The 13,194-nt window shown below is 41.0% G+C and overlaps 2 protein-coding genes across 9 annotated transcripts; one reads left to right on the plus strand and one right to left on the minus strand.

Moving 5' to 3' along the window:
• Positions 1–708: 708 nt before the first annotated feature.
• PUS3 (pseudouridine synthase 3) lies at positions 709–9,102 on the plus strand. Of its 6 annotated transcripts, none has more exons than XR_014066949.1 (5): positions 709–811; positions 6,650–7,067; positions 7,180–7,745; positions 8,206–8,461; positions 8,578–9,102. XR_014066949.1 is itself a non-coding variant. In XM_081535105.1 (5 exons), exons 2-5 carry the CDS (start codon positions 6,693–6,695, stop codon positions 8,886–8,888), a joined length of 1,443 nt encoding a protein of 480 aa, XP_081391231.1. In that variant the 5' UTR covers positions 709–811; positions 6,650–6,692; the 3' UTR covers positions 8,889–9,102. The 6 variants fall into 6 exon arrangements, 4 of the variants coding, with proteins under 4 accessions (XP_081391231.1, XP_081391230.1, XP_081391233.1 ...); XR_014066948.1 differs by having other exon boundaries at positions 709–738; XM_081535105.1 differs by having other exon boundaries at positions 8,271–8,461.
• On the minus strand, positions 2,576–13,022 carry HYLS1 (HYLS1 centriolar and ciliogenesis associated). Of its 3 annotated transcripts, XM_081535149.1 has the most exons (5): positions 12,900–13,022; positions 8,904–8,995; positions 8,368–8,450; positions 6,008–6,124; positions 2,576–3,902 (listed from the first exon to the last, which is right to left on the minus strand). In XM_081535149.1, exons 4-5 carry the CDS (start codon positions 6,019–6,021, stop codon positions 2,972–2,974), a joined length of 945 nt encoding a protein of 314 aa, XP_081391275.1. In that variant the 5' UTR covers positions 6,022–6,124; positions 8,368–8,450; positions 8,904–8,995; positions 12,900–13,022; the 3' UTR covers positions 2,576–2,971. The 3 variants fall into 3 exon arrangements, with proteins under 3 accessions (XP_081391275.1, XP_081391277.1, XP_081391274.1); XM_081535151.1 differs by lacking the exons at positions 8,368–8,450; positions 8,904–8,995 and having other exon boundaries at positions 2,576–3,899; XM_081535148.1 differs by lacking the exons at positions 8,368–8,450; positions 8,904–8,995.
• Positions 13,023–13,194: the final 172 nt, after the last annotated feature.

Here is a 13,194-nt window from a genome sequence, read left to right on the forward strand (position 1 = left end):
AGTTATTCAAATTCTAACTACTACCCCTGTTACTCGATACCTGGTCATGTTTCCAAATACCGGCTTATTTTCACCTTAGTTCGGATACGTGCCTCATGCTGAAACAACGCGGAGAAAACTGTTTCCCCTGCACAATCAGGGATAGATTCTTTGCACCAATGACTGCTAAATCTGGACAAAAGAAGCAGAATTTTTTTTTCTTCAAGTTTTCTAACCGGAATCTTGATATTTCAATCAGCATTTCTAGAAAAACGCGCAAAATCCTAGTTATGATCTCTCCGTGGTGCTGAAGCAAGACTCCCCATCCTTGTTCGGTCACTCAGACATTTCGGTCATTTGTTATGAGACGATCACATTCCTTTTCAGCCCTTTATGTGGAGTCTAATTGTAAATGGTTTTGATTCTCAATGATAGCTTTCTACTAATTTAACTACGAATAAAATCGGGTCAAGTTCTTTAAATTTAACGTTCTATTATTTTAGCGGACTAGAAATTACCTTATTTTTTATTCTTGTCCTCGCGCAAGCCCCAGATCATGCCTTGTTGGAGGTGCACAGATAGTGGCCGCACTACAAAACATTAGGCAGATTTCAATGTTAAACCTGCGCTCCCAGCTCTTAGAACTACGTCGCCCATAAAGGTGGACTACATTTCCCATGAGGCCCCGGAGGAGCACGTAGAAGACGCAAAGTGACAGCTTCCTGTCTTGAGAAAAGCTGCGTGGCCGACAACCGGAAGGTAAGTTTGCGGATTTTAGGGGGTGAATTATTTTCTGGGTTCTACAAAGAGAAACGAACAGATGGACAAACAGGTGGACATTTCTCTCATTTCCCCTATGCTCCCTTTTCTGTACCTTGATCTTTTCAGGAAAGCACTGAGTATGGAAGTGGAACCTCGCTAAAGACCCTGTGTTTTTGTGTCTGGTGCTTCTTGGAGCAGTTGTCAGAAACGTGCAGCAGTTAGGAGCTTCTTTACTTCGATTTCTTGAGGGCCCAGGGAGTGCGGAATGTAGTCTCTTCTGCCTCAGAATTCGTTCCCTCATGAAACCAAATATTAGTAGAAGTGGAGATTCCGGTAGTATGTGGAGTGGGGAGGTGTGGCAAGTTTCCCCCTAAATTTGAAAATTGGTTTGATAATTTGGTGACCCTTTCTTGGACTTCCCTGGTGGCTCAGCTGGTAAAGAATCCGCCAGCAATGCTGGAGACCTGGGTTCGATTCCTGGGTTGGGAAGATCCCTGGAGAAGAGAAAGGCTACCCACTCCAATTTTCTGGGCTGGAGAATTCCATGGACCGTATAGTCCATGGGGTCGCAGTCAGACATGACTGAGCGACTTTCACTTCACTTCCTGGTATTACACGGCTGCTTGAGAACCACTGCGCTTCACCCTGAGGAGGGGAGGTGGTATTCTGGGGAAAGCTGTACTGAGTCAGTTCTCTTTTGCCAAAAATGTCTTATTACCGGTTTAATACCTTTGGTCTAGTTAATTGGTTTAATAAGGTAGGTAATATTGGGCTTTGAGAAATATATGAAGAGGCAAATTAGGAGTTTTTTCTAACTGATTTGTATGTAAAAAATGCTATGTGGCTGTTAACTTTTTAAAAAGAGGTACAAACTACCTTGAATCCCACTACCTGGAGTTAGGTGTGTTGATTTTTCCTTGTGCTTTGTGTGTGCAGTAAGATCGTGCAGCCTATTTGTTTGATCTAATTTTCATTTTTCTACTAGCTTCCCATATATTTCCAATGGCTAATGTCTAATTCATTATTGTTGGACAGTTTGCAGTTTTTACTTATCTGCAGTGAATGTTAGTCTCTGAGACTGCTTCATGTATCTTTGAGCCATTGATTATTTCTCTCCCTGATGAATGGTTAACAATGGAACTGGGTGAATGAATGATGTAACTTAAATATTACAGAGAAAATATATTTTAGCAGATAGTAATGGTTTGTTACATGGCCGTTTTTCCCTTGAACAAGCAAACTATTTTTGCTGTCACTCTTCTGTCTTAAATGCTAAATCTCACAACCTCCAGGTTTAGATATTATTGGACCAGAAATCAAAAACAGATCCAAGTTCAGATGAGCTCAGTTAGTGATTTGGTCTGTACCCTAACAGGCCAGATTCATTTTGGTTATTATGTCTGCATCTGGCTCCAGCTGCTAGTAGTTTGAAGTTCTGTTGCAGTGTGGCAATAGCCTTCAAATGACAGACATGATTTCTAAGAAAATCTCAGAGGTAAATTATAAAAAGTATGGTATTCCAGAAGTAACAAATGGAGGGCAACATATTATTGAAATAATTCTGAAACAAAACTTGGGTTAGAACCTTGCATGTGATATCATGCTGTTATTGAGCATCTATTAAAAAACATTTAACACGGTTGGTGGAATTACTGTATTCCTTTAGTAACAAAGGTTACCTTGCTGTTCCTTCATGTAGACTTGTGTGTCAAGGGCAGGTTTTTGTTCATTCCCTTTGGCTCTCATTTAGGCGCTGAGAGTATGATTGGAAGCAGAATCATAACCTAGGTTTGAGATTGCCTTTGGAAAATATTTAAGGGAAAATAAGGTCAAGTTCACAAATTTCCAGAAGTCTTTAATAGATAAGCTTACTGCTCAGCAACTTTAAAAACACACTGATAAAAACAGCAACTCACATTGGCCAAAGGTAACAAGTTCATGAAACGAATAGTGCTGGCTTTGCTCACTAAGACAAAACAGAAAGCCTAGGTCTGTTTTTCTGGCATGATTCTTCTTGTAGTTGCTAGATTTGATGGTCATTTGGAAGTTAAGTAGCAGATACCAACGTGACATATACCTAGGAAAGACCAGTGATGGGTGAAGTCCTTACTCTGTGTTCCATGGTATTTTGAGTTAGTTGTTTCTATTTAAATAAAAGGAGAGATACTAAGAACCAGGTTATTGCAAACAATCCTGTGAAAGGAGAGACAAGTTAAAAAAAAAAAAAGACTTAAGAAGGAGAAAGAGGGAAGGAGGGAAGTTTCTTGGGCATCACACCATTTGCAAGGTCACAACGAACACCCCAGCGAAGGGCAGATCGTTTCTTCTCAGTTGGCACTAGGTAATTGTTTGGAACATATATATGCTGAGGCTTGGACTGGGCTTCTGCACGACAAAGCATCTGCTCTCGGATACCCCAGCGTAATTCCTTCCTATGATCTTCACCAGGTAACCGTATGGAGTCCCAGTCTCGTTTATATTCAAAATAGCGGGCTACCCGGTCTACCTTGCCCCGGTTTCGGCTCAACTGGTCCAGCCTTGGGAGGATAAAGGACTTGGGCCGGCTGGCAACAATCAGGTCTTGTTCATAAGCTGGAGGGCCCATTTCTTCTCTTCGTAGATAGCAAATGAGCTGATCTTGAGAAATTCCTTGGTATTCACGTGGTAGACTAAATTTTTGTGAAATATCAACTGGAGATTCCCTGTCTTCCTGGAACTGCAGATTTATCAGCCTTTGTCTTAAGTCCCCGACATCCATGTCACTTTCTGTACCGGACTCTGATTCACTGATCATCGACTCATCCGTCACTAATACTTCCCCACCTGGCTTTCGACGCAGCACCTTTCTCTTCATAACTGGCTTTCGGAGTCTTTGGGAGGTCTCTGAGACTGCTTCTGAAGGGGCATTGCTTTCTATATGGGGATAATGCAGCCGTGCAGGAAAAGTAGGTCGCTTTCCTGAGGTTACTGAGGCTTTACTGTAGGGATCATACAGGATGGACTGGGCTTCTCTTCTGACATCTCCCTCACCGTGGCCTGCACAGATATGAGTGAAAGCTTTAGCAGCTACTAACATTCGTTCTTCTGGATCCATATCAGCCCATTTTTGTCCACCAGGTCCCACGAGTTCCTCCACTGCTTCCCCTATACTGAAAGACCTTCTGTAAGAGAAAATCACCAATTAGTTTTCTGATAATAAACTCCCAGCTCAAAAACATTTCCCTTCCTATGTACTATTTTATAGCAGTGAAACAGAACAGTCATTAAGTACAACAGTTAAGTATATGGTAAAATACAGGTTAGTACAGGCAGTAAGGGAGCACTTTGGAGGGGCATTAACTCAGTTCAGTTCAGTTGTTCAGTCATGTCTGACTCTTTGTGACCCCATGGCCTGCAGCACGCCAGGCTTCCCTATCCATCACCAACTCCTGGAGCTTGCTCACTCAGGTCCATCGAGTCGGTGATGCCTCCAACTGTCTCATCCTCTGTCGTCCCTTCTCCTGCCTTCAATCTTTCCCAGCATCAGGGTCTTTCGCATCAGTCAGTTCTTCACATCAGGTGGCCAAAGTATTGGAGCTTCAGCATCAATCCTTCCAATGAATATTCAGGACTGATTTCCTTTAGGATTAACTGGTTTAATCTCCTTGCAGTCCAAGGGACTCTCAAGAGTCTTCTCCACCACCACAGTTCAAAAGCATCAATTCTTTGGTGCTCAGCTTTCTTTATAGTCCAACTCTCACATCCATACATTAACTACTGGAAAAACCATAGCTTTGACTAGACAGACCTCTGTTGGCAAAGTAATGTCTCTGTTTTGTAATATGCTGTCTAGGTTGGTCATAGCTTTTCTTCCAAGGAGCAAGCGTCTTTTAATTTCATGGCTGCAGTCACCATCTGCAGTGATTTTGCAGGCATTAGCTCAACTCAGGGTTTATTAACCCGCTTTCATTTCCAGGCTCTTCTTAATCACTCCCAATTTTACTGCCTGGAAGTCTTGGCACCTTTAGTAGCTCCTAGAATAGGTGGGTTCTGGCATAAGAAAAGCTCAAGAGACTAATGATATGGGGCATAATGCTTCATGTACATTATCTAACTTGTACTTAAGAGGGACACTTTATGTACCCAGCACTGTTTTTTTGTGCTTTACATTTATTAATTCACGTAATCCTCACAGCTGTGGGATAAGTACTCTTAGAAACTCCTTTTCACAGATGAGTATCATGAGGCATGGACAGATTAAATAGCCCAAGGTTACAGCGCTAGTAAGTGGTTGAGCTGGAATTCTAACTCAGGCAGTCTGGGTTCAGAGTCCATGCTTTTAAGTGTGAGAGTGATTTAATCCAAAAGACCATCACATGCATACACTCCTTATGCTTAAGTACTTTAAGTACCCAAACCAACACCCAATGCCAATTTCCTGACTAGATCTAGAATAGGTATCTACTGCCCACTATTCTTGTATCTCTGATATTTTTCTTAAGCTGAAAAACTAATACATATATAGTTTAAAGCAAGGACCCCCACACACACCCAAACCAAGTTTCACTGTCAAAGGCAGCTTCTTATCATTTCTCCAGTAATTTTCCATACTCATATGCACATTTTTATACCATAAAGGAACTCTTCCGAATCGTAAACAGTCTTAGTGATCCAGCTGTGTCAGTGTCAGAAGTAACACTGACTTCATTGTTTCAAGGTACATGGAATTCCAATGTATGGATGTACCATAATTTATTCAACCTGTTCCTGAGTGATTTAATTTAGTGATTTTATTTTTGTTCTTAAAAACGAGTCTTATTTCTTCCCAGTTTGTTATTTAACTTCTGACATTTTGCTGTTAGAAACATATTCTTAGGTGGTTGCATTTTTTGGGTTTCTGCAGTGCCTTACTTATGCCTTTCCTACTTCAAGATTGTAAGAAGGTTATGTCATGTTTTCTCCTAATACTTTAATAGTTTCATTTTCTACATTTAAATTTGTAATCTATCATAGATATAAAAACTCAAAGAGCAAAAAACTAAATGAGCTACCTAGACTTTAAGTAACCATCAGTCAAAGATTGTCTAGTACTGTCCCAGTTTACAGATGTAGTACAGTTGTCCTCAGATTATTGCAACATGTCAGAAATTTCAACACTGATATCTAAATTATATGATCCAGAGTGACTTTATTTTCCAGCGTGACAATTTTAACTACTAGAGGTACAGAAATCTCTTATCAGAATGTGCATTAAATTTGACTTAAAAAGATCTTGATGCTTAATTACCTTCTTTGTGCCATCAAAGCTGCTTTAGGGGGAAAATCTTGATTCCAGATTCTACTTCCAATATGAAGTACAATCACTCACAAGTTTCTTCCACTGGGCCAGCTTCTATTGCACCACCTTTAAGACAGAACTGTTTTAGATGACAGAACATACCACCCATCCCAAGCACTAATTTTATCTGCAATATTAGAAAGCAACAGAAACTTGGAGTAGACATAAAACTCCATATAAAAAGATTTTATGATTGGAAGATAGCATGAATATAAAGAGAAGTCAAAAGGAAATGTTTTAGGGGAAAAATATCAATAACATCAGTCCTCCACCATCTCAGCTCATGAGGAATAGAGAAATGAAATCTACATTTCCCCTAAATTCTGACTACTTAAATCTTAACAATGCTAGCTGGATTCTTTTTTCTTTTTTTTGACGCTACCTTCCTTTCCCACTGTGAATTGACCAGACATGATGGAAAAGAGTAATATCTAGATGATCGACCCATATGTATCCCTGGGCAGAATCAAATGTCTATATATCCTTTAGGCCTCAAATTAAATCTTAAGATACTGTTTGAACATAATGGAATGATACCGACATCACCAAGGCAATCAGCACTAAACTTGTATCTCTTTCTTCTCTTTTCAGATAGGGTGGATCTCTTTGTGTTTATTCCCGAGGTTGTCATATCATGGCTGAAAATGATGTAGACAGAAGCCAGACTGAGAAACTCCTAAAAAGAGTACAGGAACTCGAGCAGGAGGTAGAGCGACTTAAAAAAGAACAGGCCAACAAGGGCTCAAACATTAGAGAGAATTCTCCAGGAGCTGGGGGAAAAGCTAAGCGTGCCTTTGATTTCAGTGCTCACAGTCGAAGACATGTAGCTCTAAAGATCGCCTATCTCGGCTGGGGATATCAGGGCTTTGCCAGTCAGGAAAACACAAGCAATACAATTGAAGAGAAACTGTTTGAGGCTCTAACCAAGACTCGACTGGTAGAAAACAGGCAGACATCCAACTATCACCGGTGTGGACGAACAGACAAAGGAGTTAGTGCCTTTGGACAGGTAAGGGCCACTGTACTGTTTCGCAAAGCAAGCAATAGCAATATATTCTAGGTGTACATATGAGAATTCAGATTATTTGTATCTCTAAATATCTTTCTCTTTAATTTCACAGGTGATTTCTCTTGACCTACGTTCTCACTTTCCAAAGGGCAGGGATTCTGAGGATTTTAATTTAAAAGACGAAGTCAATGATGCGGCTACCGAGATCCGTTATACCCACATTCTCAATCGGGTGCTCCCTCCAGACATCCGCGTGCTGGCCTGGGCTCCCGTAGAAACTAGCTTCAGTGCTAGGTTCAGCTGTCTTGAGCGGACCTACCGCTATTTTTTCCCTTGTGCTAACTTAGACATTGTAACCATGAACTATGCAGCTCAGAAGTATGTTGGCACACATGATTTTAGGAACTTATGTAAAATGGATGTAGCCAACGGGGTGATTAATTTTCAGAGGACTGTCTTGTCTGCTCAAGTACAGCGAGTGGGCCAGAACCTGGCCGAGGAGAAATGGCAAGAACCCTTTCAGTTATGCCAGTTTGAAGTGACTGGCCAGGCGTTCCTTTATCATCAGGTCCGCTGTATGATGGCTATTCTTTTTCTGATTGGCCAAGGAATGGAGAAGCCAGAGGTTATTGATGAGCTGCTGAACATAGAGAAAAACCCCCAGAAGCCTCAATATAGGTAAGTTAAAAACACAAACCCATACTGCCCCCCACCCAAAAAAACAGCTATTGCCCTTAGATATATTAGAATATATTTTAAAATATTCTTTCTCTCCCCACCATTGTCTAAAACACTAAGTTTCTGATTCTCCCTTCATGAGGCTTTTACTCTAACCTGTAGAATGTTATGAACATGTAACTGATTATCTTTAATTTTCTTCTATCCCTTTAGTAATGTCTGGACCAGGCCCCTTAGATAGTTTTACAGCATTATGGTGGGGCCAAGTCAACTCACTTCTAGGTGACTTGTTACCACTGAAATTTACTCTAATGTAGATCAAACCTAACTAAGTGATCCATGGTTTGCTGCCTTTTTCTTTTTTTAATTATAAAGTTGTTCAACGTTAGGGATGGTATCATATTTTCTCAACTGTTAGATACTCAATATTAACAAAATTTTCCCCCTCCTCTTAACCCAGCTAATCCTGTTTTTTTAAGAACTATTGGATGGCTGCTGTGTATTCTCATACTATTTCTTCTCTAGTATGGCTGTGGAATTTCCTTTAGTCTTGTATGACTGTAAGTTTGAAAATATTAAGTGGATCTATGACCGGGAGGTTCAGGAGTTCAATGTTACCCACCTTCAGCAACTATGGGCTAATCATGCTGTGAAAACTCAGATGTTGTATAGTATGCTACAAGGACTGGACTCTGTTGCAGTAGCCTGTGGAACAGGTATGAAGGGAACCAAAGTTATACAGGGTTGTGGGGGAGGGAGATTCACAGACAGTTTGGAAGCGATTCTGTTGTGGTAAAGTATCCATTGTAATGCTTAACTGTATACATTACAGGACCAAAGACGAATAGAATGATAGAATGGAGAAATGTTAAGCCCTCTGTCATAAAGCAGACCAGTGCCTTTGTAGAAGGAGTGAAAATGCGCACTTATAAGCCCCTAATGGATCGTCCTAAATGCCAAGGATTAGAATCCCGGATCCAGCATTTTGTACGTAGGGGACGCATTGAACACCCACATTTATTCCATGAGGAAGAAACAAAAGCCAAAAGGGACTGTAGTGACACACTAGAGGAAGAAAATACTGTTTTTGAGAAACCAACGAAGAGAATTTGTGTTGATACAGAACTTAAAAGCATCATTTAACCACAGAAAACTCACCAAGATCTAGGAGGCAACAAAAGACCATTAGGCTAAAGAAATCTTTCTTGAACAAGAAAGTTTAAACATTCCTTCATTCCTGTCCAGAAGAACTAGAGGTGGGAGAAGCAAGAAGAAATTTTTAAATGGACATATATTTACATACACCTGGAAACCTGTGCCTTGTGTTCAAATTCATTAAAACCAGAACCCACAAGTATCTGATTTGTTGTGCTGTTCTTCTTAAAAGCAAATGATACTACTCATCTGAGTTCTCAAAGAGCTTTGCCCAAGTGTCAAACTTAAAAACACAGAACTTAGTTATATATTTGATAAACTGGTTTAGTGAAAATGACCTAAGTAGATAAAACACAGCATCTTTTATGAAGCTTATCGATCTATTAATAGTGCTATGTGGGCCACAAATGGTCTTTCTCCTTTAATTTTAAGGTAAAGATCCTTCTGTTTTTAGCATAATCATGGAGTGTAGCAAAATATTCCCACTTAAACATATAAGAACCAAAGCATTTTATTTTTTTCAACTTTCTGCCTTATTTCAATGTACTTTCACTGGCATTAGTTTTCAAGTAAATAAAAACAAAAAAACCTAGGAAAAGAACAGAGTTTAGGGAATCAAAAAAAAATTAAAAATCAACTCTAAAAAATGATACATGGGACAAAAAGCAACTAACTAAAAAGCCATGCTTAGGAGAGTCTATAGTAGAAGCAAAAGAGAGAGGATCAGGGTCTTTGATCTTAAGTGAAATCCTTTCAAGGTTAACAAGATGTATTATCAAATCTAGAAGAATACGGATTTAGTGACATTATTTTTGGTAGCTGCCTTCTGAAAAACTCAGGACAGTCATCACAGATGAAGCAAATCAGAAGTCCCCAAATGTAACTTTGCAGAATTATCTGTATTGTACAATACAATGTACAAACTCCAAAGTCTGACCCATGGTAAGGACTAAGTGAATGTGAGAAGTAAAGTAGGGCTTAGCTTTTACTTTGGAAAACAATTATTTCAATAGGTTGTGAAGTTTAAACAAGATTTTATATACATAACACGTAAGTATATGTTACATATATAAATAAAATGGTGCTTTGCAAGAACTATTAGACATCCATTTCAGTGTTCATACAATACAAAACTACCTACTGAAGAGATAAACAGAACAGAGGAAAGTAGGGACAGAAATGGAACAGGGCACTGGGCTGGATGGATTTCCAACACTAAAGCCCAAAGTGACTTTTTTAATGGCATGTGTACTATACTATGATTAGCATGTTTTCTTTGCAGTTAAATTATTGCACACTTTTTCTTGAGTGTATGAAGATAGGTGTTTGCAAATAATAAAATATATAATTTAGCAAGATCCCTAAGTCGCTGTCAGTTTTTTCTTTCTTTTTTAATATAAAGAATTGATAATCCTTCCTCCTTACCTATAGGGAAACTTTCACACAGAAGCTAGAACAGCTTATATTTTGTAGATAAATACAGATACTATCAATCAAAATACCCAGCAGTACCTTGTCAAAATTTGAAATCAGTCAGAATCAGTGTTCACGTTGAGTTAGTTACAAATGAAAGGATTTCAAGGGTGGAAGGGAAGGGTTTTAAATTGGAAGAGGGGCTGGGTCACTAGTTAAGATTCTAAACTTTGCTGAGTTACAACAAATTCCTCTACTTCTTGGAAGGGAAGCATGTAGCTTCAAGCATGGCCATATTAGAACAAAAGGAAACAAAATACCCTAAAAAAAGACAACCATAATCCAAAGACACAACCGACTAGTGGAAATACTATAACAGGTTCAAAATCACTAATTCACATTCCTCTTAGAAAGCTATTAAAAGGTACAAACACCAAAATAGGGAAAAGACAGATGATTTATCAAAGAAGTCATGACTAACATAAAAAGTTCCATCTCATGAATAATGCAAATAAAAACATTAAGCTATCCTTTTAGATTGGTAAGATTTTTTAATGGAGGGCAGAGTGTGGAGAAATATCCCCTCCCCGTTTAGCCTCCCTCCCACCCTGAACCAGAATTTAAATTGTACCATCATTTCTAAGCCACAATCCATTTCCAAGAAATTATTCTAAGGAGATAAACTGGACAAGAATGCAAGCATATATGTGTGCAAGTAACCACTACCATATTATTTTCTGATGATGAAGAAATTAGAAAAACAAATGTCCATCCATTAGGGGACAGGTTAAATAATATGGCATAGTAGAGCCACAGCAAGAAATATTATGCACCCATTAAAAGTGATAATGCATGTCTACATTTGATATGAATCAAATGTCTTATTCCTAAACTACTAGGGACTGAGGCATGATCTGCTTTTTAAATGAAAATGCTTTGTTATATTCAAAATAAATACATTTTACAGTCACGTAAATATCTGAATATTGTCACCCTGCTTATTTAACTTATATGCAGAGTACATCATGAGAAACGCTGGGCTGGAGGAAACACAAGCTGGAATCAAGATTGCCAGGAGAAATATCAATAACCTCAGATATGTAGATGACACCACCCTTATGGCAGAAAGTGAAGAACTAAAGAGCCTCTTGATGAAAGTGAAAGAGGAGAGTGAAAGAGTTGGCTTGAAGCTCAATGTTCAGAAAACTAAGATCATGGCATGTGGTCTCATCACTTCATGGGAAATAGATGGGGAAACAGTGGAAACACTGTCAGACTTTATTTTTTGGGGCTCCAAAATCACTGCTGATGGTGATTGCAGCCATGAAATTAAAAGATGCTTACTCCTTGGAAGGAGGGTTATGGCCAACCTAGATAGCATATTTAAAAGCAGAGACATTACTTTGCCAACAAAAGTCTGTCTAGTTAAGGCTATGGTTTTTCCAGTGGTCATGTATGGATGTGAGAGTTGGATGGTGAAGAAAGCTGAGCGCCGCAGAATTGATGCTTTTGAACTGTGGTGTTGGAGAAGACTCTTGAGAATCCCTTGGACTGCAAGGAGATCCAATCAATCCATCCTAAAGGAGATCAATCCTGGGTGTTCATTGGAAGGACTGATGTTGAAGCTGAAACTCCAATACTTTGGCCACCTCATGCGAAGAGTTGACTCATTGGAAAAGACCCTAATGCTGGGTAGGATTGGGGGCAAGAGGAGAAGGGGACGACAGAGGATGAGATGGTTGGATGGCATCACTGACTCGATGGACATGGGTTTGGGTAGACTCCGGGAGTTGGTGATGGACAGAGAGGCCTGGCATGCTGCAATTCATGGGGTCGCAAAGAGTCGGACACGACTGAGCGACTGAACTGAACTGAAATATCTGAAGTAAACCCAAATATGAACTTTTTTTTTTTAATGTGTGGGTGATAGAATCTCGAGTATTTTCTTCCTTTTTTAGTATGTATTTAACAGTGCTTGGATTTCTAAAAATAATGAGACTGTATAACTTTTATAACCCAGAAAAAAAGGTTTGTTTGTTTTCATTCTGGGGCAGAACTATAAGGTTCTTCAATTCTATACGCTATCCTCACTAGGCAAAGAGTTCCTCGAACTGTAACATCCAGAATTTGACAAAAGTGAAAGCAACTATAAGGGGAGAGGAGGTTTCTCCCTTCACAATGACAACAAAGAGCCCGCACCAGCTGGCCCGGGGTGTGGCCAGCCTCCGGGGAAGCTGACTCCTCCGCGGGCACGGGTCCCGCCGCCCCAAGGCCCGGTCACCTCGCAGAGCCGGGTGGACGGACCACTGGGGTCCTCGCCGCTGCAGCCGCCCGGCGGGCAGTGGACCGGAATGGGAACATAACGTGACCTCGGGGTTCGGGCGCGCCGGGGGCACGCACAGCGCCGCTCACACATGCCTCCGGAGGCCGCACACCTGGGCTCTGCACCGAGCGCCCGGGGGACCGGCAACCAGGGGAGGGAGACTCCAATTCCTCGCTACTCAGAGCCCCATCTCTACAGCCGTGGGCGGGCGGGAGGCCCTGGGGGGGCCCGCCTACCACCTCTACCCTCCTTTGCCCGCTTACCCGCCTAGCCGACATCCGTCGTCCGCACCGAGTCCCGCGGCGCGGCTATCGCACCACCGCAGGTTTCCGTTAGGCTCTCACAGCTCACGCAGGCGCACGGGCCGCAAACTCCTCCAAGCTGCCGTTAACTGCCGGGCCGTGCAGGTTTAAATCCGAAGAGCGAACGATCCCCTCCTCGGCCCCGCCCTCCGCCTTCTTATTGGCCCAGAGAGTGAACGTCTTCCAAGTCTACATCCCGATTGGTGCGTATTTTCTCTTGGCCCGCCCCCACGGGCGGGAGGAGGCCTGGGACTCG

Source organism: Giraffa tippelskirchi, chromosome 10 (genome assembly GCF_054371585.1).
Source record: "Giraffa tippelskirchi isolate mGirTip1 chromosome 10, T2T-mGirTip1v1.2.pri, whole genome shotgun sequence".
NCBI lineage: Eukaryota > Metazoa > Chordata > Mammalia > Artiodactyla > Giraffidae > Giraffa > Giraffa tippelskirchi.

Coding starts and splice junctions, on each gene's coding strand:
- PUS3 (XM_081535105.1), top strand. CDS start 6,693: ATGGCTGAAAATGATGTAGACAGAAGCCAGACTGAGAAACTCCTAAAA. Junction 7,068..7,179: donor GAGTTAGTGCCTTTGGACAG/GTAAGGGCCACT, acceptor TTAATTTCACAG/GTGATTTCTCTTGACCTACG. Junction 8,462..8,577: donor TGCAGTAGCCTGTGGAACAG/GTATGAAGGGAA, acceptor TATACATTACAG/GACCAAAGACGAATAGAATG.